Genomic DNA, 24513 nt, shown 5'->3' on the forward strand with positions numbered 1-24513 from the left:
TTTTTCCAACCGCTTTTTTAGTTTTTCAAACCTGCAAGTAATTTTTTGACTTTAAAGATGTTGCTCCTAAGAACTTTTGCGTCCTTAAAAGCTTTCTATTATATAGTTATAGAAAACTAATATGCTAGTGACATAAACCAATGTCGGAAGTATATAATTTCCGAGGCAAATTTTCTCCCAAGGTTCAACCTGAGCACTAAGTCTGTAAAAACATTTTATGCAGATCTAGCCGGTACACAAACCATTTTATTTACACTTTCTCCTTAATTTGATAAACTTTGAAAGCTCTTGCGTCCACAATTTCACCATTTTAAAGGTAGAGACTAATCTAGGCGGCAGAATATGTCTAAAATTTGCTGAAAATACAAAAAGTTCATATCTAATGTGTAAAACTGAAACTGATGTTATCAAACACTTTTTTTCTGGATGTAGGGTCTAAGGTTGAGCATTTTTCGAAAACGCTTAAAAGTGCTTAAAGAATGCTTAAAAAAATTGCTTTTTATTCAAATTTTGAAATATTCAATCGATAATTAGCTTACGTCCTTCTTCCAAGAAACTGCGCATTGGTTGGAATTGCCGTCATCGAACCACTAAAGCGTATAGCTTTCGTACAAATTGACCGATTCGAATAAAGTATTTACATAGTAAGCTATTTTATTTGGTAAGCTATCGAACAAATCGTTCGGATAACTATTGAATATGTTACTGAATATATGTACAACGCCGTCCTCGAAGTCGGAATATTCCCTTAACCCTGGAAAAAACAACGGCTGGTACTAATCAGCAAGGAAAAAGAAGATCCCAACTTGTCATCAACATTCTATGCACTATACATGCTTGACACAGCGGGAAAGCTCTATGAAATGCTACTTAAACCCGGACTTGAAGCGGATATCAAAAGCTGTAAGACTCTTCCATAGACAACAGGCTTTATACCCGGCAGAACAACTCAAAGAACTATAAAATCCATCATTGAAAGCGTAGAAGCCGCACAGTGTTGATAGCATAAATACAAAAAAAAGTGGTGCTGGCGATTTAGATGGGTGGATATGATCGACGCTCTCTAAAAAAGTTTTAAAATCCCCAACTACCTCAGGGCTTACCTTCGAAATAATTATGCAGACGAATACCAATATTTTTAGGACACAAAAGGCAGTATAGGCGTAAGTCTGGATGCTGGTGTAACTGAAGTAATCATTCATTTATTGTTTTTTTTTTTTGTCAAAACTGTTTCCTTCTGTTCGAAATTTTTTCGCTCACACTGTTATTAACCAATACACGAGTGTATATGTGTTTGCAACATTAAACAATTTACGTGAATGAGCAATTTGCCACTAGGTAAGTACATATATACATACGCATTGCAAATATACCACACAAACAATATATGTATATGAATATAAGCAACAACAATAAAAACCAATTAAAACAGATACACGTATTTGAGTTTATATGAAGTGGCGAGTTATTTACTGCATCGTTAACCCTTTTGAGCGATACTTCAAGCAATTATATCGGGCAAAAAAATATATGTACTTATATTTATGCTCAGACAAATGTTTGAAATTTCAATAACGGTCACTAGCGGTACAGTTAGTGATTGAAAAGTGCGTGTAGGGCTTACATATGTAGATTATTGTGAGTTACCAGTATATACATACATATGTGTGTATGTATGCAAAAAAGTTGTCTAAGGGCATGTAAAACACAATTAAAACCGCTATTTAAACACACATACACATATTCATACAAATTCACGCCTTTCACGTACACACACTAAAAATTAATATATATAAACGAGTATTTTACTGGTGGTACGTGCATATGTTTTAGTTGGATATAATGCTCACGTGTGGAATACACATACATATATAGACACATAGGCATACAGAAGTACACAAGCACACATATAGAAAACGTTTTTCTCCGCCTTTTGCAAAGCTTACTCACCACAGAACAGGAAGTGACAAGATTGCGGTTAAAAAGTTTTATTTCCAACAACAATATAATAAGAAGAACATCGAAAAAAAATAAAAATAAAAAACAAAAGAAACAAAAAAATGTGTAGCTATATCTTTTAAATAAAAAATATCAATTTTTGAAATAAAAATTGCGTAGAAAAGTTGAAAAGAAGATGGCGAAACAACAGTGAACCTATTAAAAGCAAAGAAAACTGAGAAACTGAATCAGAAACAAACATAAACAGAATAAAAAATTTTTAAAAAAGATAAAAGTCATAAAACTTTTCGAATCTTAAATAAGTAACGATGGGCTACGCTCGGGTGCAACCGACCATTTTATATTCTTCCAACATGTAAGAATCAAGAATCAAAGCCAGGGAAATACTTTAAGGTGTAAAACCTCAACCAGAGAATCGGAAAAACGAAAATCATTATATGTAGTATATAGAAGGACTTGGGGTAGTATCGACACGACTTTATCTATTTTTCTCAATACCACGTACTATTATCATGTCACATACTAAAAAACCAATCACATCAATATCTGCCGAATGTTCGAAAATCCTGAAAATATATAGGGGTTAGATAAAGTTTTCGCTCAAAGTTATCTATTTTAGGTACCAAAGACGCACTATTATGAGTAAAATACGCTTTCTCATTTTCATTGAGATAACACACATGTTGACCGATATATCCAGTACAAAGTCAAGTAGAAATTCAAAAATCTTTACATTAAGTATATGGAGACTAAGGGAGGTATTGTTGCGATTTAACCCATTTTTTACATGCACACAAACCCATAGTCAACTATAGATACAGGGGTCCAGATATTCGGTACTTAGGCGCTTGGACATTTTTTGTTTAATTTTAAAAGTTTTTAATCATTCGGTTGGCAAGCTGTAGAGGAATTATTCGTGGAAACTTTTATGCGGTTATATTAATTGCTTATTGATTTGTGTTTTTAAAAGTGAATGATCTAGATTAAACCATTTTTTAGTAGTGCTATGGGTTCAAGTAATACATAAACATTAAAACTGGAACACAAAGAGGTTTAAAGGCTCAAGTCAATATCTTACGGGTTCAGTAAGCCTCCTTAGTCATTCAACGTAAGCCACATCCAACTTGTAATACTATCTACTACCAACATATGTATCCTAAACCTAACAACACCCACCCATGTCTATCTTTCTTTAAAAGCTGCTGTGTGAAGTAATAAAATATAATGAAATGTTGAACTCGGAGAAAATTAATTAAAAGCAAATACTTTTTATCTACTTTCATCACGTGACCTTGGCGTGGCGCACAGACAGTGCTAATGCCTGAGGTGAACCGGTTAAAAGCAACCAAACGAGCGAAATGCGAAAGGTGTGACCTTTTGTACAGGGCAAAATCAATTTCTAATTGAGACTGTGTACCAAGCAGAAGTGTGTATGAGGGTGGGATTAAGTGTGGGGGGAATTTGAGCAGCGATACAAAAGCGCTGAAAAGTACTTTTTATATGATTTATTGGTTTCAACTTTTGCAATATACATATTTTAGGCTGAATTTAATTTTCTTAATTTTAATTTAAATTAAATTTTAATCTAGAATTAATTTTTATTTCAATTTCAATATTAATTTTTATTTAATTTTCTTAATTTTAATTTTAATTTTAATTAAATTTTAATCTAGAATTAATTTTTATTTCAATTTCAATATTAATTTTTATTTAATTTTCTTATTTTTAATTTTAATGTAAATTAAAATTTAATTTAGAATTAATTTTTATTTCCATTTCAATATTCATTTTTATTTTTCATTTTAATAGTAATTATTTTGATTTAATTTTTTTTTTGTTTTTTTCATTTAATTATATTTTAGTTTAATTTAATTTTAATATATCTAACTTAATTAATGTCTTTTTGTTTGGCAGATTTAATTTTTTATTTTATTTTATTGTGTTTGATTTCGTCTTTATTTAATTCAATTAAATGAAATTTGAAATTGAGTTGAAAATTTTTCATTTATTTTATCAATTTAATTTTTTTAAATTACTTTAAATTTAAACTTTAAAAACTTTTTAAATTGTTTATAAGTTTTCCGTCAAAACAAATTTTTGAAATCAAGTTTTTAAGTATTAAACTGCATACAGTGCAAAAATGTTATAATTTTAATTAAAAACTATTAATTAGGCATAAAAATTATTAAATCATTGATATTATTATGATGTATTAATTATAAAGTTTCATTTATTCTTGTCTTCTCTCTTTCACAGGCATTCCAAATAAGCGACATAAAATTTAAGAAAAAGGTGACTACTTTCGTTCGGGCACAAAAAAAAAATAAATAATTAAAAAATACAGTAAAATTTAAGAAAAAGGTGACTACTTTCGTTCGGGCACAAAAAAAAAATAAATAATTAAAAAAATTACAAAAAAAATTAAAAAAAAAACTTTAAAGATTTAAAAAAAATTTATGGAATTAAAAAAAATTAAAAAAAAAAAGTAATATGAAAAATTTTTATGAGCTTCATAAATATTTATTCAATAAAATTGCCGAAATAAATTTTTGTTACAAAAATTAATATGTAATTTAAAAAAAAATATAGATTTATACAAAAAATTATAATTAAAATTGTTCAAATAAGCTATTTTTAAATTTTTATTTTAAAAATATAAAAGTGCTTTTGTTTTTATAAATGGAATTAATAAAGTTTTTTAAAATTATTCTGCAGAAAAATATAATCCAAAAATAAATAAAAATTATTTTATGAAAAAGTGTACTTTTCAGGTTAAAAAACTTAAGTGAAACAAATAAAATTAATTAAGATGCATTAAAATTTTACATTAATGATTTAAAAAAAAAGTAATTTTCGAAAGGCTCAACGCTAAAAATAACAAATTAGGAAATTTCTGAAAACCAGTGAAGTAAAAAGGCGCGTTGCTCATACGCCACGACAAACCAGCGGCTTCCACATAATAAATTACCGCGAGCACCAAAGTATAGAAATTGCGTGTGTTGGTATACCAACCACCTACCTGCAACTATCTACACCAACTAAAGGCCGCAACCAACGCGCGGAATGTCAGTTCAAAGAGTGATTGCGAATTATTGAAGTGATTAAATAAGCACAGAGCAGAGCAACTAATTAAATGAAGCTAATTTGTGCAAGTGCGGGTAGTGTCTATAAAGCGTAATTAAATAAAACAGGTGCACAAAAAATCAAAGACAACACCTTGAATACACAAACAACAAAAACAAAGAGCTTGAGTGTCTAGCGGCAGCATGACTGAGAACAAGGATAAACACGCCGCCAGCAGTGGCGGCAGCACAGAAATCGCCAGCAGTCACAATACTAACGCGCAAGGCCATAACACGAACGACGGCGGCAGCACTAACAAGCCGAAGGATAAGAAAAATGACAACGAAACGACAGTCGCGCTGAGGGACACGCAGCTTGAGCGCGAAAAGGATAAAGAGCCGCATGACAGGTGAGTGCGAAAATGCCGGCAAATGAGCGAGTATGCTATAAAAACTGACTCTATGTACAGCTTGATACAAACAAACATAACTGTGCGTGATAAATATTTATACAGTAATGTGTATATATACCGTTGTATATATAAATATGTGATTATATTTACAAAGTGCTCATGCTCTGCATGTATATGAAAGAAAGCGTGTATTTTGTTGGTCTGCCGCCTGGCTGCACGTTGCTGGCAATACAAGTTGGGTGGAATTGTGTTGTACAGACATTGACATGTACATATACAGTTAAAATTATATATATATTTATTTGCCGGTGTACATATGTAAGCGGCAGGAAAAGACAAATGACTGCCTTGTCAAAGCCAGGTGATATTTTTTAATAAACTTAGCTGCGTGAGTGGATTTATTTTGCTAGCCACGGTTGTATATAACTGCATACTTATATATATGTATATACAAACAGTTAAAATAAGACATAGGCGTATGTTACAAGCCTATATGGTAGCTGCAAAAAACCTCAATTTTTCATTTATCTTCACAATACCTTCGCGCTGTGTCCTTTTAACCGCGTTGGCTGGCAAAACATATAAGAAAATTATTTATAAGAGTTCAATGCCTAAGTGGATTAACCTTGACTGACATTAAGTAGTATCATTGAAAGTAAATGCAAGTATAAGGGCACAAAGTCGCGTTCAGGAAGGAAAATATTTTCTAAAATAATAGTTTTAATAAGGAATCTGTACAAAATTTTGTATATATGCATGAGGCAGTGTGAAGAGCATATTGCACTTGATATACTAGCTTAGTGGCTTAAAGGCAGACTGCTTGATTGTTGAGCTTGGCACGTAAGTCGGTCTACGTTTTCTGTAAAATACAAATATGTATAATAGGAAATATTTCTGCGATTAAAACAAGTCAAAAATTGACGTTACTCATAATAAAATTTTTATACTTTAAACAATTTTATTATGTTGGACGCTCTTTTTAAATGATCTGCACTCGTTCTTCTTTATCTTCAACATGGCCGCAGATCGTGCTGCCACACTCTTTTATTTATAATAAGATACATAATTTACAGATTTATGATGTTACCACAATATATAATTTACATATTTATAATGCTGCCACAGTTCGACCATCCTGACATGTAATCGTCCCGATTACGCTTTCATTAGGGAGACTATGGTTTAACCAAGGCTTCATGTTTGCTACTTCCCATATTCCTTCATATGGAATTTGGCTAAGTTGAAATCCCTCGACATCTCTAAGTATATACCTGTCATTAGGAAGTATTTTGCAAACTCTATAAGGACCTTTAAACTTGGGGGCAATCTTTTTACATGCACCTGGATTACTTATATAATTCTTTACCATAACATAATCTCCTTCCATATACTTTCTTTGTGTCCGATGTTTATCTTTCAGCAATTTATTATAATTTTAAGACTTTGAAATATTTTCTGCTGCCTTATCCCTAATATCTGCTAAGTTACGTTCATTATTATTCAAATCATTTTCTTCTAGTCTTTCTCTGAGAAAGTCAACGACAGTTCCCCTTTGTGAAACTCCAAAAAGTAGTTCGCTTGGAGTTGTGCCTATACTTCGATGCATCGTATTGTTTAAAGCATACTCTATGTCCGGTAAAGTTTTGTCTAAGCTGAAATTAAAGCCACCGCTGGTTAATTTTGCTATCATTGGAGCAAGACTACGATTAACGCGCTCCACCTGTCCATTGGCTTGTGGCGATCCTGTCGCAATTTTTACATGTTTTACGTTATTTGTTTTCAAAAAATTTTCAAAATCTTTTGATGTAAACGCACTGCCTCGATCAGATATCAATACCTTTGGACGACTGTAACTACTAAAATACAATTTTAAACAGCTCATGACCTCCCTGGTGCCTGCTGAACACACCGCATATAACTTAACAAATTTAGTGAACCCATCTATTACCAAAAATACATATTTTTTCTTAGAATGTTTAAATGACACTGGACCGAAGTGATCCACATGAACAGTTTCGAAAGGTACGTTTCCTTTGGGTATATTATGTAAGAGGCCCTCATGTTTCCCACTCTTCGAGGAAAAGGCAATACACTTTAGGCAATTTGAGATATATTGTTTAATTTTCTCCTTCATTTTGGGAAACCAATATGACTTTATTATAGCACTGAAAACTTTATCACTTCCCATATGACCCATTTCATCATGATACTTTCTCAATAAATGTTCTTCCATCTCATTTGGTATATAAAATAGTATATTTTGTCCGTTTTTTCTATAAACTAAGCCATTCCGCATTTCAAAAACACCATTTTCCTTGTTTTCCAATTCCCCCCGGATTTCAATAATTTTCCTATCTCGATTTTGGCAAATTGACAGATTTTGCTCAAACGTATTTTCTTCAAGAACTAAGATATTTGAAGTGCGACTAAGTGCGTCCACATGGAGCATTCTATTTCCATTACGGTGTTCGAGAACATATTGAAAATTTTGCAATTCGAGTGCCCACCTGGCTATTCTTGGATTTACTTCCTTCTTATTTAAAGTTAGCATGAGTGAATTGCAATCAGTGACTATCTTAAATTTCAATCCTTGAAGATATACCCGAAATCTCCGAAGTGCATAAATAATTGCAAGTGTTTCCAGCTCAAAGCTGTGGTATTTAGATTCGGGCTCGCTGGTACGTTTCGAAAAATAAAAGACTGGGTGAAATTTGTCGTCACTCTTTTTTTGTAATAATATTGCACCAAATCCCCGAGAGCTGGCATCGCAATGCAGCTCTGTATCATCTCTTGGGTCGTAAATCGCTAAGATAGGAGACCCAATTAATTTATTTTTAAGTTTCTCAAAACACTGTAACTCGTCTTCCCCAAATGTAAATTTAACATTATTTTTTATTAGTTTGTACAGAGGCTGAGCTTCTCGCGAAAAATCTTTAACGAATCTTCTAAAGTATGAGCATAAGCCCAAAAAACTGTGTACAGCTTTTGTGTTACTGGGTATAGGAAAATTCACTATAGCTTCTACATTCTTTTCATCCGGTAGAATACCTTTACTCGAAATGTTATATCCTAAATAGCGTATTTCTGACTCCATAAATCGGCATTTATCTAACCTCAATTCCAATTTGTTTTGTACTAACTTATTAAAAACTTCCTGCAAAATGTCTAAATGTTCTTCTTCATTACTTGTAGCTATCATGATATCGTCTAAATAAATAGCAATTTTCTCTGCTCGAATCAGATCATCGAAAACATGGCTAACAAACCGCTGGAATGTTGAAGGTGCATTTTTCAGACCGAAAGGCATTTTCAAAAACTCGTACTGCCCCATCGGTGTTACAAAAGAAGTGTATTTAATCGAATCTTCAACCATATCTACGTGATAGAACGCACTCTTTAAATCCAATAACGAAAAAATGCATTTATTTGCTAGTCTATCTAACAGATCATCAATAAGGGGCAAGGGATAGTTATCTTTCAATGTTATCTTATTCAAACTACGAAAATCCACACATAACCTTATATCACCTGTTTTTTTCCTTACTAAAACAATGGGGGAAGAATATTCTGACTTACTCGGCCTAATTATCTTGGTTTGCATTAAGTCATCTAAAACAACCCTAACTTGTTGTTTTTCACTGTATGACAGTCTTCTTGGAGGACAATTAAAAGTTTTTCTGTACTCAACAACAGTTTCATCTCACATCTAATTTTTGGCGTATCGGGGCGCTTACAGCACATATAATAATCTTGAAATATTTGCAGAAATTTTTGTTTTGCATAGACACTTACATTATCATTTTTTATATAAACATTAGGAGTTTTTGCTTCAGTTTTCAATACTTCATTGTAATTCACAGAAAATTTAGTGTTATCAAATTCAATTTTCATTAATCTTTGACACTCTTCATCATATGTGTTATTTTCGACTTTGAAATTCGAATCTATTTCTTTACATTCTAATTTTAAATTAGATTTACTTAAAAAGTCTCATCCTAAAATAATTGGATGAGTCATTGTTTCATTTGTTACAACTAACATCGTTAATTCAATTCTTTTATTTTTGAAAAAAATAAAACTGTTTACATTTCCGACAATAGATAATGGACTTTTGTTTATACCACTATATTTTAAAAATACATTGTTCTTTCTGTTTATTACTACATCTGGTACGAACTGTTGGCGAACAAAGCTAATGGGGCTTCCCGTATCAATTAATGATCCTAATAAAGTTTTATAAGTAAATTTAGAATTAATAAATACATAATTTAAAAACCTTACATATTCATCGCCTTCCATCAATTCTGTGACATGTTGTACAGGGCGGCTCTTCCTTTGTGGACAATTTGCTGCTAAATGGCCAACTTCAGCGCATACATGACAAGCACCAAGCTCTCGTTTGGGTTTTCGGCATACACTTGCTAAATGGCCAACGGAGTTGCAATTGTAGCATCTCACGACTCTTGTTGTTTGTTGTCCATTATTCGACTGCTCATGTTGATTGTCTGCTGTCATTTTCTTTGATATATATCGTGGCAATTGAATATTTCTAAACGCTTCTAACAATTCATATTTGTCATGAAATCGTTGCATTTTAGCTTGCGAACGTAAAGTGTTATCCGGAATACCATCAATTAGATATTCTACAAGTTCATCTTCACCAATTAGAATTCTATTTGCCAGAATTAGTTTTTCTTGGAAATATTCTCGAAACGATTCGGTAGTCAACCACTGCCTGATTTCAAACTTTTTCTTTAGCATCAAATTGCTTGTTTTTTCTTCAAACAGCGAGCTCATTTCCTTTAAGAACTTGTCGATTGGCATTAAAATCAAGTCATCTCGAGAATGTAACCACTTTAGCGCATTGCCTTTTAATTTATTTGCAATTAATGCTCTTAGGTTGTTATCATCAAGTTGGTAAACACTCTGGATATTTTTTAGTTGTGCTTGCCATAGCTTAAGGCATTCACCACTACCAGAAAATTCAGATATAAGTTCTTTAACATCTGCGAACTTTTGCTTATTGGAAATGTTTTTTGTTTGATTATCACTATTTCTCAACTGTTCTTTTTCTCTCATTAGAAGTTCATTTTCCATCTTCTTTAGTTCACACTCACGCTTCAACAATTCTAATTCGATTTTTAAAAGTCGCCACTCGTTTGCATCACACTCTTTTTGTTTCTTTTCAACACTCGTTCGATTACTTGCGTCATATTGTGGTACAATCCCATTGCTAAATTCACCACACTCCTCGGTGATGTTTATACTGCTCGCTCCTTCGTTGATTTCATCAGCTTGTTCTTTTTCCGCAATGATGGCTTGCGTACAGTCAACGTCAGCGTCAACGTCAACCATGGAGTTTCGAAAATTTCCACGAAGCTCCTCAGGAATTTTTTGTAGGCGAACAATTAGTTCGGCTTTACTACCTGTTGTTTTATGTTTGAGCGAACGCAACCATGATTTTAATTGTTCAACTGTGTATAAACTAAGCGAATCCTCGTTTGATGACATTTTGGGCGCAATACAACCACTTCTGATATTTTAAACAATTTTATTATGTTGGACGCTCTTTTTAAATGATCTGCACTCGTTCTTCTTTATCTTCAACATGGCCGCAGATCGTGCTGCCACACTCTTTTATTTATAATAAGATACATAATTTACAGATTTATGATGTTACCACAATATATAATTTACATATTTATAATGCTGCCACAATATTACTAACAAATTTTCAGAAAAAACAATAAATAGAAATTAAAAAAATTAAATAATTTAACTTTTAAAAAATTAGATATTTTGTTTTAATTCAACCTTTTAAAAGTTAAATAGTCTTTGTTTAATTTTTATTTAGCATTTTTCTGAAAATTTTCAAAAAAAAAATGAATTATTTAAATTAAAAAAAAATAAATTATTTTTTTTTTTATATAAAATTAATTAAAAAAATAATTAAAAAAAAAAAATAACTTATATATTTTTTTTAAATAAATTTTTTTTATTTCAGTAAAAAGAACATGATCTAAATATTTTTTTAATCAGACTCTTAAAAAAATGTAAAAATACTGTACACAACCTAGCAAAATATTATGCAATTTGAAAAATTGAAAAAAAATATAATATATGTACATTAAATATTAAACCCACAAAACTTGTAAAATGCTTAAAACTTAGTAGAAAATTTTCAGAAAAAAACTTAAATAATTTTTTTTAATTAAAAACAAGTATCATCAAAATATTTTTTTTTAACAGACCCTTAGAAAATTATAAAAATACCGTAACTGATCTAAAAAATTAAAAAAAAATGAAAAATTAAAAAAAGACATATAAAATAAATTTTTATTAATATTTCTAAATAATTTTAAAATTGCAGACTTTCATTTTTTTTATATTCGTTAGTAGAAGCATCTATTTCGTGAAGTAAATAGTTCCCCACATAAGTAATAGTTAGTCCCACATTACTTCTTCTTCATAAAACATGCAAAAATAGTCAAAAGCATAAAATGTTGCCTACATTTGGGCTGTTTTAGCGAAGTCACTTACCTAAAGTACATAAATTAAACTAAAAACCCGATATTATTGATAGAATATACATTTTGACAAAAGAGTAACCGGAAATTGTAATTTAAATTCCTAGACCCGGATTCCAGAATTTCCTACCCGGAAATTGTAATTTAATGTACTTTTGTCATAATCCCCATTAAATATTATTAGTGTTTACAAACAGTCGTTAAAGAAACTGAAATTATGAAAAATTAAGAAAAATATTTAAATTACGGTTCATCACTTGCAATTAAAAATTGGAAAAATATTATTGAAATGATTAAAATTTTTCCATATTTTCAGTTAATATTTTTTAATTTTCTTAACATGTTTTTTTTCTGTTATTTTTCTCTTTCTTTGTTTAGTTTTTTGGTTATATAAAGTACCAAACTCAAATTATATTAAGTCACACACATACTTTAGGCTTTCAAAACTGCAATTAAGTAAATTCATTCAAACGTTGCCTACATTCAGGCTCATTTTATCGCTTTAGCAAAGTCACGTACCCAAATCGACATTAGCTAATTAAGTAATTTGTATAGAAAGCGCGAACACGTATTTCTACTAATTTTGCATTACTGAGGATTAAATTTACTTAATTATGGCTTAGTTATTGGTCAATTGATTTAATTTGACAAAAAAAATGTTATTAAAATAATAGTGCACAGTTTAATTGATGTTTTCTGTTGCCATTTAATTAATGAAATTATTTAATTAATACTCAAACAAAAACTGCACGTATTTGCTTGGCATTTCAGTAAAATAAAATAATTGGTTGCATAATAAAAAAGCAATTATGAAATTATTGCGGTGCAATAGCAAGTAGAATAGGCCACAAAAAATTTAAAAATAAATTATAAAATAGATAGGATATGTAGGTAAGCACGCCGTAATTGAAATGGCGAACCACAGAAATGTATATTTGCCGCCTTCAGAATATATTCGAAAAAATATTTGGAATATTAAATATTAATAAACTCCAATGGTTAAAATTTTTAAACAATTATTAAAAAAAATATTGCAATCAAATAATTAAATTATGTGATTTCAATTAAATATATTTTTTTTTTCTATTATAAAATTTTTAGTGAACAATGACACCATACTTTTATATAAAGTTTTTTTTTTTTACATTCATGTACAATACAGGTATGTATTACATGTATATTTGTATATCTTCAGTTCTAAACTTATATATAGCATCTATAACTTCAGCACATAATTCTTCTAATTATTCCCTAGACATAAGCATTATTTTAATGAGCGCAAATTAATAGCTTCTGATGTCATAAAGAAAAATATGTTGAGAAATGAATATGCCTGGAAGATGGCTAACTAAATTTACTTATTTGAGAGTCATGATGAGGCTATATATGAGATTTGTATTGAGAAAGACTTCGGTTATACGAATCATCCCTTATAGATGCATTTGAAGGTCCATTTCAAGAAAAAAACGGTGAAACTTCACATTTAATAGGGAATAGGGAATAGGGATTATCTTTCGATAGAACATTTTTTGGCACATATTTTTTGAAGATTATCTCTTTCAATTGTTGCAGCTAGCTCTCAGATGGTCCATCCGTTGAGTCCAATTTGTGATGACTCGTTCTAGCAGTTCGACTGCTAACTGCTGAAATACACGCGTGATTTTGTAGAAACGAAGCGGTGTTGTCCGCATAGAATTTAGACCTTACATATTACCTTAGGGAAAAGTCTAACGTTGGCCACACCAAACCATTATATTTTCTGGATGAAATGACAGCTCTTGAACCTCTGCGGTTGCACTTCGTTCCAAATGCATAAATTTTGCTTGCTTACATACTTATTGAGCCAGAAATGAACCTCATCACATTTGGGATATTTTGATCAGCTATGTACCGCTTTGTCTACAGGTGACAACCGTATTCTTGTATTTAGAATATAGCTAACTTAGATTACAGCTTCACAGAAAACTTTAGCTTTGTATAAAGGTATTTTATTTTTCTTTTGTACAAGTGTCGATTTTCAACCCATACGAACCACACTAGCATATAAATATAGAGTGATATTTTCCGTGGTTGAGACGTTTTTCTCTGTGAGAAGTAGTTATTCGAAATTTAGATCGTAATTTGACAGTATGGTAAAGCTTTCTGCCAGCGTGTGCCAATCTTGGGGGTCGAAACTAATAACTAGCAAACATAAACTTCATTCTGAATACTTCTGAAAGCTCTTCTTAATATCCAAAAATTCTGAAAGGTTGCATATACTCGTAAATATGACTTTACATTGCCATCATAACCAGGTTTGCCATATATTTTACGTCACGTATAGATTATATTAATAAATTTTCCAATCTTCGAAACACTGGTTGTAGTCACTTTCCGAGATGGCCTTCAGTTCCTTCTTCGTTGTTGACTGTTTGAGCGGTTAGAAGGAATTCATAATGCACAATACCACAATAATCGAAGAAAATAGTCAACATGACCTTGATTTTTGAGCGACTTTGGCGCGATTTTTTTGTTCTCGGCTCTCTTTTGGCACGATATTCGCTCGATTGATTGGTTGTTTTGGGGTCGTAAGCATAGATCCAATTCTCATCGCCAGTTATAATGCATTTCATGATACCCTGGTAGTCGGAAAGCATCGTTTTTTACACTTCAACGCGACGCCTTTTTTCCAAAAAATTCAATATTTTCGGTACCAGTCGAGATTTGACGCGCTTGAGGCCCAAAACAAACTTCAAAAAGGTATTGGCTGAGCCTTTCGATATGCCAACTTCATCAGCAAGGTCTCTCATTATACGACGATGGTTTTTCAAAACCAAATCTTTGATTAGATGAACGTGAGCTTCGTCGGTTGAGTTTGATGGTCGCCCTGGACGCTCTTCGTCTTCGACACGTTCACGGCCGGCTTGGAACTCACTATACCACTTGTAAACATTTTTTATTAGACATAGCCTCATCACCAAAGGCTTTCTGCACCATTCTCAACGTATCCGCAGCAGAAAATTGATTCCGTAAACAAAATTTACTGCAAATTCTTTGCTAAACCAATTTCGACATCGCAAAAAACGAAAAACGCACTTTCAGCAGCTCACAAAACGACACGTATCTCAAACACTAATGAATATTTTGACATGAAATTTGACATAAATCTGACTGAGAGAGAATTCTCCAAATCCTTTGACGCGCGCAGTTTAAATTCAAATGTCACCTTATTTTTTGGGCACAGAGTATGTGTGTTTTTCTTAAAACTTTTCAAAATTTACGCCTCAGTGTTCCTTGCAGTTTCACTATGTACCTATCTTTAATATTAATTTTACATGTTTACCTGCAAGTTCTCTAGAGATCTCTCATATTTGCTTGTTTTTATGCTGTGTACTCAGCCTGAGTAATATTTTAACATTTTTTTTTTTTGGCTTTTGTCTACACATTGCTTTTGTTTGACTTACTCGCTATTCCACTATGTACCCAACCTTAGGCCTAATTTTACAATATTACCTGGATTTCCTCTCGAGACTACTCGTTGATTTGCTGTGCCTCAACCTGAGCATTAATTTCACAATTTTGTTGTAATTTTCTCTCGAGATTAACCTTTACCTTGCCTACAACGTCACTATGTACCTCACCTTATTTCCAAATTATAATTTTTCTTATACCGTCTTTTTCCTCTCGAGTCTAAGCCATTTTATTATTTATTTACTATAAATAATAAATTTCGTTGCTTCGCCTTAAGTGCTTTATGCCCTTACTCCTTTGATTAATGCCTTTCAATATTCCGTTTCATGCGTTGCGTACACTTTTCCCCAAACGCCATTAAATATGCTGTTTAAAATGTGTGTTCACATCAAAGTTAATGGCGAAACCAAAGCTAAAAGTTATTTTTAATAAAAATTTTCTATTGCCAAAACAAAAGCTTAGCTTTATTGAAATTTTCAGAAATACTTATGAAAGCACAATAGGATTTTCACGTCTAAAAACAGACTTATGAACACCAACACTAACGAATTCCATAAATTTCGTTACCCACTTAAAGCGCTTAACTACTACAAACATATTTATATACAAACATCAAGTTATATGAAGGAAAGCTATAATCCGCGTAGCTGCACTTACTCGCTCTTTGAACGTTCAAACGTTTAACTCAAATTAGTTTTTTATTTATAGTTTCAACAAAATTGTAGCTTTCTAGCCAGCAAAGTGCGTTGGCGTGCTGTGAGGGGAGCGCGTGCGCTCGTAATTGGCAGCGCGCTAAAGCTTTCCTTGTATCGCGCTTTAAACTATAACTTTGTTTATCGTGTGTATGCAGCTGTATGTGTATGTGTGCGAGCCGAAGTTTTCCTTCTCAAATCAGCTGCGTGATTAATCATAATCAGCCAAAGTTTGTTGGCTTTCGCGCATCGACAGCGAAATCGAGATTCGAAATGCCTGTAGGAAATATTGAACACTGAGGTATGGATTAAGGAATTTATAACATAGATGTGCGTGTTGCTGTGGGATCTCACAATAATTTGGTCTGCAAAACGATTTTAGATACTAAGGACGCCTCACCTTCTTTATTTTCGGCATTACTTATACAATAGAAACAAAGTTCGTAACGGGACGGATACAAACTATTCCGATAAGTCGATGATCTGTCATCAAAAATTGTACAGCATTCTTTGTCCGATAATAAGTCATCAAAAATCGTACTCCGTCACTTGTCGACGACAAACAGTGAGGCCTAGTAGTCAGATATAAATTTCTTTAGAAGTACTCATCTCTACTGACAGCATTTTGAACCAAGAAACTTGATATAGCACATTTTACTCCACTTCTTTTTCTACAATAGAAGTTCTCCGGAGACGAGATCTTGAATAAGTAACTTAAACACAGTCGAGCATTGAGCTGTAAACTCAATGAGCGTTTTCTGTGCATATCACCAATTTTTCTTTTAGCAAAAGTATTTTCATATGAGCTTATTTTCACGAGAGTTCCAGAGGTCCGATTCTGCATTCCCTATTTCGTAAGACTGGACTTCTTAGATAGATCATCCTTAACCAAGTTTTCGGAATACCACAGAATACTCTGTTAGTATTAACTTAAAAAATGGTAAAAATATGACGTATAATCGAAGAAGTTCCTTAGAGATCATCTACTCAATTGAGTTATTATAAAAACTTTCCAGAATCCAGAACTCGAAACGTGAAAATGATGGTACGTCAGTGGAAGTTCCTTAGAAACTCAATTGAGTTATTATAAAAACTTTCCGGGATGTGAAGAAAAGTGGAAATCAGATATTTCAAGAATCTAACCACCCCGCCAGAGGTAACGGATTTCTCAATTAAATATACGATGATATCAAGACAAACCATAAAACCTCGTTAGGATTGTCAAAAACGTCGTCTCTGCTACTCATACAGAAGAGTTTCTGTAATGTTCAATTGCATTTCTTCTAGTATTTTATTATTTATAGTACGAGTATTCCTTAAATCAGTATCTTGTGAGCCAAACTTATATTATGATAATCGAGAAACTTACCATTCAAACTATTTTTTAGCCGGATCATCCGAGTCTTTGATTGATCCCTGCGAAAATTTGACAATCTTTTCGAACTTATATCTTCAGAAGTCTAGTAAACTTAGCTTCCAAATTCTTCTATTTCTATACTGAATCATACTGTCCTTTTTTGATAGTAAATAAATTTCCTATCCGGACACTTCGAAGCCTATTATATATGTACAATGAAATGGATAAGAAATGAAAACTAACAACTTTTTAATGACTGCAAATGGTGTACCAACAGAGCGCATAAAATTGAGAGAACGAATGCACTTTATACATATAACGTGCTGAGGGAAGTCTGCAGGCAAGAAATAAAAAGTTGAAAATGCAAAATTCAGTAAAATTGAATTCGAAAAGCGTACTTCGTGATAGGGATGTGACGATCAGAGACGGTCACTATGAAGAAAAATACGGGTTTGTGGTAGTTAGATGCCCGGTACAGTTGTAATGTGTGAAAGAAGTCACAGGTTTTATAGAACCGAACTTACGAACTTGGACTATGACCACTTGTCATTTTTAGTCATTAATTATCGTTAGAACAGAAAATTCGAAATATAAACATAACCTTAAATTTTGTCGTGGGTCACAGAGTCTCTTAACAGAAGACCAGTCACTTGAAGACAAAAGTAACTGTGATTATGTGAGTGAGGTTAGCTTTGATGTTGAGTCTACTTAATTTATAAAGAAAAACAAAAAATCGGCTAAAAAGGACATTTGACAAAGGACAAGAAGGAATATTTGATTACAAGAAGGTTGATATGTGCTTAGCATATAAATTAGTTAAGGTAAATGGACAACGATGCACGAGCTAAGGTATAATGATATGTGAAATTGATAAGAAAATGTGTGCAAAGAGAAAATGCTAGGAGAGGAAGAGTTCAGGAAGGCTTAATGCTAAGTCAAGGGAATTATAAGCTCAAACTCATGTCTAACTGATGGCAAAAGCTGGTCGTTGGTAGGGGTGAAAAAGTAGTGGAAAGCCTTGCTGGACAGAAAAAGCAAAACTGGAGAGGGCCGATAAAGCGTAGCAAAGCATTTAACAACTCACTAAGCACGTCGGATGATGTAAGAGGATGATAAAATTATTGACAAATTTGGTGAAGTTACGAGAAATAGATAAGAAGGACATAATAAATGCAAGCAAATACGATTCTAAATGCCAATAGCATGTGGAGCAAGAAAATTTCAAGAAGTGGAGGCGAGCCGATTAAGTTGTAAGCATAAAGAGGAGAAGAGGTTAAAGGAATCAGAGAGCAGTAGTGAAGGGTTAAGAACGGTAGACAAATCATGTAGAAGTAAATTCGGCCGAAGCGGAGTGTCTGCAAATAAGGAATGAGGTAGGTAAAGTGAGCAAGATGGAGTCCAGTGAAAGGCAAAAACAGATAGATTTGCCGAATTCTGGAACAGAAGGATTTGCCGAATCCTTGATATGAAACTGTAACAGCGAAAAGAGGCAAAGTAGGGAGAGAGGCGAAGAGTGAAAGCTACAACCCTTACCGAATCAGACTCTGGGATTGAAGGACCAAATCAGGAGAAAAATAAAAGGTGAAAGGTTAGAGCAAAGGTGAGGGCATAAGCTGTGCTTTGACGAATCACGTATGAAAAGCAGAAAGAGAGGATGTTTAAATTAATGAATAATTGAATCAAAGGAAGATTTGAGTCAGTTAAAAAATGCTTACAACCAGGCAGTGAAGTGAAAATAGACAAACAAGGCGTTGAGCGCAAAGTCGAGTGACTTGCACACTCGTAATGAAGAAGATAAGGCCATAAACCTGAAAATATGCGAGAAGTGCGGGTTTCGTTACGTAAAAGGCCAAACAGGCGCGCACTGTGAACCCAAACAGAGCCCAAGCAAATCAAAACACTTGAAAAGTCATTTTTTGTAAGCAAACCCCACAGCTAACCCTCATACATGTACATATTTATATCTATGCTTGCTGAAATTTATTAGTGTCAATGAGTGCTCTCCAAAGGATTGTGTGAGAACAAAAGAAAAGTCAAAGGCGTAATGTAGATAAATGGTGCAGACAATGAAGCGATAAGATGGACTCACGCCGCGTGGCGCTAAAAGAAAGGACAAAAACGTTACTGCCGACATGCGGTGCATAAAAATAACGCACAGTTTACAAGGAACGGTCGTGTCAGACACAAGTAGAGACAACGGTTGTCTGGAGTTGAATTCAATTGAATTGCGCGGAGCGGCGCAGAGCAGTGTCCCAGAGTTGGCTTGTTAATAAATGAATTGTGGGCGAGAAATATTTTATTTTATTTAATTAGCTTGTTAACGTCATTGGCAGCATGGAAGGCGGTGGAAGAAAGCAAAAAGGATTGAAGTTAATTGATGATGGTGGCTGCGGTAAAAGTCGGAAGAAAGCACGATGTCTTTATTGCCTGTGGCTGTATAAAGTAGAAAGGGTAAAAAGCAAGATACAAGATATTTTGAAGAGAAGCGGCGTGGTAAAGGAAAATTTATGCAGAAGAATTTCCGATAAATTTCTTTTTGAGATTTTTAATTTTTGCTATTCCGTTGAGTTTCTTTATCACTGTTATTAATAATAATTATTTTTTATTTCATATTTTCATAAATATATATTTTCCTTTCCCTTTCATATCCATTAAGTAATTTACTACTACATCTGTTAATTAAATTATCGCTTCGACACAGATTTCTTTCCCTTTCTTTTAGTTAATTTGTTTTGTTGCCTCTTTCGCTATTTCCACTCAAAAAATTATGCCTTAATGGCGTGCTAATGATTCATTAACTATCCGTTGGGTGTTTAGATACTAAAATCTTATAGGCAGTTCATTTGAAAAGGGCTTAAAGGTAAAAATGTTAAAAAGATTTTATGTTAGAAACTAAAACCCGAGATAAGTGGCGTACAAAATGCGTGCATAACTTATTATATAGATTATTATCAGACCCTTGTCAAGATTTGGAAATTTTACTCACATTTCAAGGAAGTTTTGTGAAAATATTTTAATAGTTTTTGTTCACATTTAAGGTATAAGCCACGGGAGTATTTCGGTATTACATACATACTCGTATGTAGGTATTTTGAACTTTTAATGAAATACTTAAAAGTTTTCAATTTATTTTAACACGGGATACATATCGGGATTGTTAAATTTGTCATTTCCAAGTATTTAGGAAATTTCTGAATTTTTTTAAATATTTGAGTTTTCTATGCTTAATACTAAAAAAACAAAAACCACCCAATTTATTAGCTTGGGGATTTTTTCGGGACTAAATCGGGATTACACTTCAAGAACCTCTAATCCAACTCAGATACTGTATTAGAAATAGTTTAGTGCGTTTAAAAAAAATTGTATTAACTTCGGTACTATTTCGGGATTAAATCGGGATTTTGCAATTTGAACCGTGAATTTTTTTGGGAAGCCTATTGAAATAATTTTAATGTTTTTTAGCAAATTTTGGTAACGAGATTATTTCGGGATTACATCGGGACTTTGACATTTCACACTTTTATATTTTTAAAAAACTTTTATTTAAATAATTATTTATACACATTTAATATTTCGATAAAGTCTTAATTTAAGTTACTGAATTATTATGAGACCTTATTGGGATTTTCAAAATTTACCTTTTCCTTTTACCTTTAGTTTTTTATTATAAAAATATTTTAATAATTTAAGTTACTTGTCATCGTGTTTTAGAAATAGTTTAAAGCGTTTTAAAAATAAAAATAAATAAAAAATATATTAACTTCGGGATTATTTCGGGACTAAATCGGCACTCTTTCGCGACTAAATCGGGATTTTGGAATTTGAATCTTAAAATTTTTTGGGAAACATATTGAAATTATTTTTACCAAGTTTAAGTAACGAGATTATTTCAGTATTACTTCGGGATTTTTAAATTTTTCATTTTTCTATTTAAGAAAAACTTGCATTGGAACACATATTTATGCGTATTTTATATTTGGTTAAAGTTTTTTATGTGAGTTTCGGAATTATTTCAAAACCATGTTGGGATTTTCAAAATATTCATACATACATACACACATACATACATATGTATGTACATGTTCGAAATCTTTAGTTTTTTGTTATAAAAATATTTTACTGTTTTTATTAACTTTTCATCCCGCTTTACTTAAGCGCATTTTAATAATTAAAAAAATTACCTTCGGGATTATTTCGCGACTAAATCGGGGTTTTGAAATTTTATCATTTTTTAAGAGGCCTGCCATAAAAATATTTTAATGTTTTTGGTAACTTTTCATCACTTTTTATTCATGAGCTTCGGGATTAAAACGGGATTTTGAAAATTTTCCCTTCTAAAATCTTGGGGCAACCAAATAAACTTATTTTAATGTCTTTTAGCAACATTGAGTAACGGGACTATTTCGGGACTTCCGCGAGTCTTCGATATTTTACACTTTTAAATGTCTAAAAAGCATTTATGAATATGTTATAGTTAATCATAAGCAATAAAAAAGTCAATATGCTTTTTTGGTGATACGTAGTTTCGCATTTCAGATAAATGAAGAATCAATCACCAAGTCCACCCAACACTTCAAATCTTATTTGTATAATATCCCCTCCCCACTACACTAAAGTGTTATTAACAACATAATTTTTATGATTACGCATCACTTTCTCTTCATCGTAGTTTCTCCTTGAACACTTCATTCCTCACAGCTGTCACTTCGACAAGAGTTTGCAGAAATTCGTCGATCATCTTATTTAAGTGTATTTTCTGCTAGCAGCACTTGGTGTTGTACAACAACAACATCTTACATTATTGTATTTTTTAGCACAACTTTTCATCTCATAACTATCGCAGCTGCGCTTACTCCCTCCTACTTCAATCACTTTAGCCACCATAAGACTACTGCATTGCTATACTATGTGCATACATATGTTTTTGTTATTGTTGCATATATATATATTTCTTATTGTTGCATTTTACGCACAATAAATATGTTTTCGTTATTGCATAGTTGATGGCGCTTTTCTGGCATTACATTGACAAATTGACCGCACTTGAAGGAGAAAAAATGATAAATTACAGTGTTCAATTGGAGAGTGAGCACTAAATTCTTAACGCTTCATTTATAGTGGCGATGTACAGAGTAATATTATGTGATAGTAGTTGCGGACATTTGACTATAAATATTCATGTGCTTTATAGCGAATCGACAAAAAGGAAAAATCGCGTATGCGAAAAATATTCGTCTTTTCGTGGTCGCCCACAGAGCTTGTTGCGCGCCGCTTCATAATTATTGACCGGTGGTCGTGATGTGTCTGCTTACAAGTTCTCATCTTTTCTAATTTCTTGCGATGAGAGAATTTCAACGGAAACTCTTGATAACGTCGAAGAGCACATCTTGCTGTGCTTTTCCGTTCTTAGCATCCATGCTGACGTTCTCGTGTTTTACCGTCGCCATCTTCAATATTTGCACAATATCCTTGCATGTTTGATTCCTCTTCGGCTCGCTTCATTTGGGTAATGTACTCTTTGTTCGGTGAGTTTTGAGGTCCTGCTGTGGTGATAACTGGGGGGATCTTCCCATCTCCTTGTTTTGCTAAACATAGCCTCAAGGGTAACTCCGGTCACACAAGAGTTACCTTTGAGGCTATGTTTTCTCCAGTTTTGTCCGGTTGTTTAGGAATGATGGTGAGTATATAGCAATTTGTCAAATTAATCCGATCCGGATATCCTGTACACCATATTGAGAAGCTTTCTGGCCTCGACTTTGCTCTCATAGATCGGTTCTCCCTCGGTGCAACCACCGTGGGGGTTTTGGATGCTTATTTAAAGGAGGCATCTTTTCGCCTTTCCGCCGGATGTTCATTGGACGCCTCGACTCCAGCTCTTTGTCGAAAGCTACATATTACTATTGCCTCCACTATCCACCAGATGTGACCCTGGTAGCCTGAGCTTAGCTTTACCATTAAGGTGCCGTAAGGTTATTGTTATTAATATTTTCCCATTTAATATTTTATTTGCACTCAATCATTTGGATTTTTATTTAGACTTGCAAATGTTTTTTTAGTTATTCCAAATTTTCTATTTTTAAGATTGTTTAGGCAATAACAATAATTTTAATATAAATCTGATTTATATACATTTCTTTGTTTCGTATACATATATGTATATACTTTTTTTATTTTTTCCAGTTCTGCAAAGGTCTATTGCATAAGCTTTCCACTCTTGAATTTATACTACTCTTCAAAACCACATAATCAAAAAGAGAATAGAAATGTCAAACACAAGTGCAAGGGTTCAAGAGCCTCACCAAAATTTGTTTACCCAAAAAAGAAAAATTTTCCGCTTGTGTAAATACATCTTGTCACCTTAAATGCAAAACAACGTAACACCAAAAAAATTGAAACTCAGTTTTTATTACTTACGGTTCACTACGTCATATCAGAAAAATTACACGTCAATTTTTAAGCTTCCGCTAACTGTTGTAACCAATGTATAACCATTTTATAACCAAAAACTGAATTTTGTTTAAATATGAGTGGTTTCTATTATATGATTTTCCTTCGCCTGTAAACACATGAAAAACGATTTTAAGTTATTTTGCATTTTAGTTGATGATGCACACTCTCCATATACACACATTTACACATACATTTTCTCTGAACTCCTTCTTTATTTATGCGCATATTTTTCTTTTTTTTGCCTTAAATAAACTTCGACCCTTTTTCGCCGAACAACGTAATTTCCATAATCATTGTTTTGTCTGTAATTTTAAAATACTTTCAACATTTTTGTTGGCTTTATTAAAAGTTTAGCAAGTGCCGTGCATTTTTGCTGCGTGCTGATGGAATATAAATATATAGACGTCATTATTTTTTGCTTATTTCATGGTACTTATGTATACTCGTATAAGCGAGTGGATTGCTTGCTTTCAACTTTAAAGCGCTCTCGTGGGAATAATGACGTTTTAAAGAAGATGAAATACATTGAATGAATGAAAAACTTTGAATTTTAAATTGTTAGATATTTGGCTTTAAGCGTTTTCTTAAGTGAAGTTCCAAACT

At 32.6% G+C, this 24513-nt stretch overlaps 2 protein-coding genes across 2 annotated transcripts in view; one reads left to right on the forward strand and one right to left on the reverse strand.

Moving 5' to 3' along the window:
- The first annotated feature begins 4552 nt into the window (after positions 1-4552).
- Positions 4553-24513, forward strand: part of LOC105228591 (uncharacterized) — a 125438-nt gene continuing 105477 nt past the window's right edge. The window contains exon 1 of the mRNA XM_019991157.3: positions 4553-5431. Coding sequence (XP_019846716.2) covers positions 5226-5431 — 206 coding nt within the window. The 5' untranslated portion in view covers positions 4553-5225. The remainder of the gene's footprint in view (positions 5432-24513) is intronic.
- On the reverse strand, positions 9441-11151 carry LOC125778327 (uncharacterized). Its single transcript, XM_049455342.1, has 2 exons — positions 9716-11151; positions 9441-9657 (listed from the first exon to the last, which is right to left on the reverse strand). The coding sequence occupies exons 1-2, from the start codon at positions 10943-10945 to the stop codon at positions 9649-9651; spliced, it is 1239 nt and encodes a 412-aa protein (XP_049311299.1). The 5' UTR covers positions 10946-11151; the 3' UTR covers positions 9441-9648.

This window comes from Bactrocera dorsalis, chromosome 4 (assembly GCF_023373825.1).
Source record: "Bactrocera dorsalis isolate Fly_Bdor chromosome 4, ASM2337382v1, whole genome shotgun sequence".
Taxonomy (NCBI): domain Eukaryota; kingdom Metazoa; phylum Arthropoda; class Insecta; order Diptera; family Tephritidae; genus Bactrocera; species Bactrocera dorsalis.

What these genes read in the sequence shown, in the direction of transcription:
- LOC125778327 (XM_049455342.1), bottom strand. Translation starts at nt 10,945, where the DNA reads ATGTCATCAAACGAGGATTCGCTTAGTTTATACACAGTTGAACAATTA.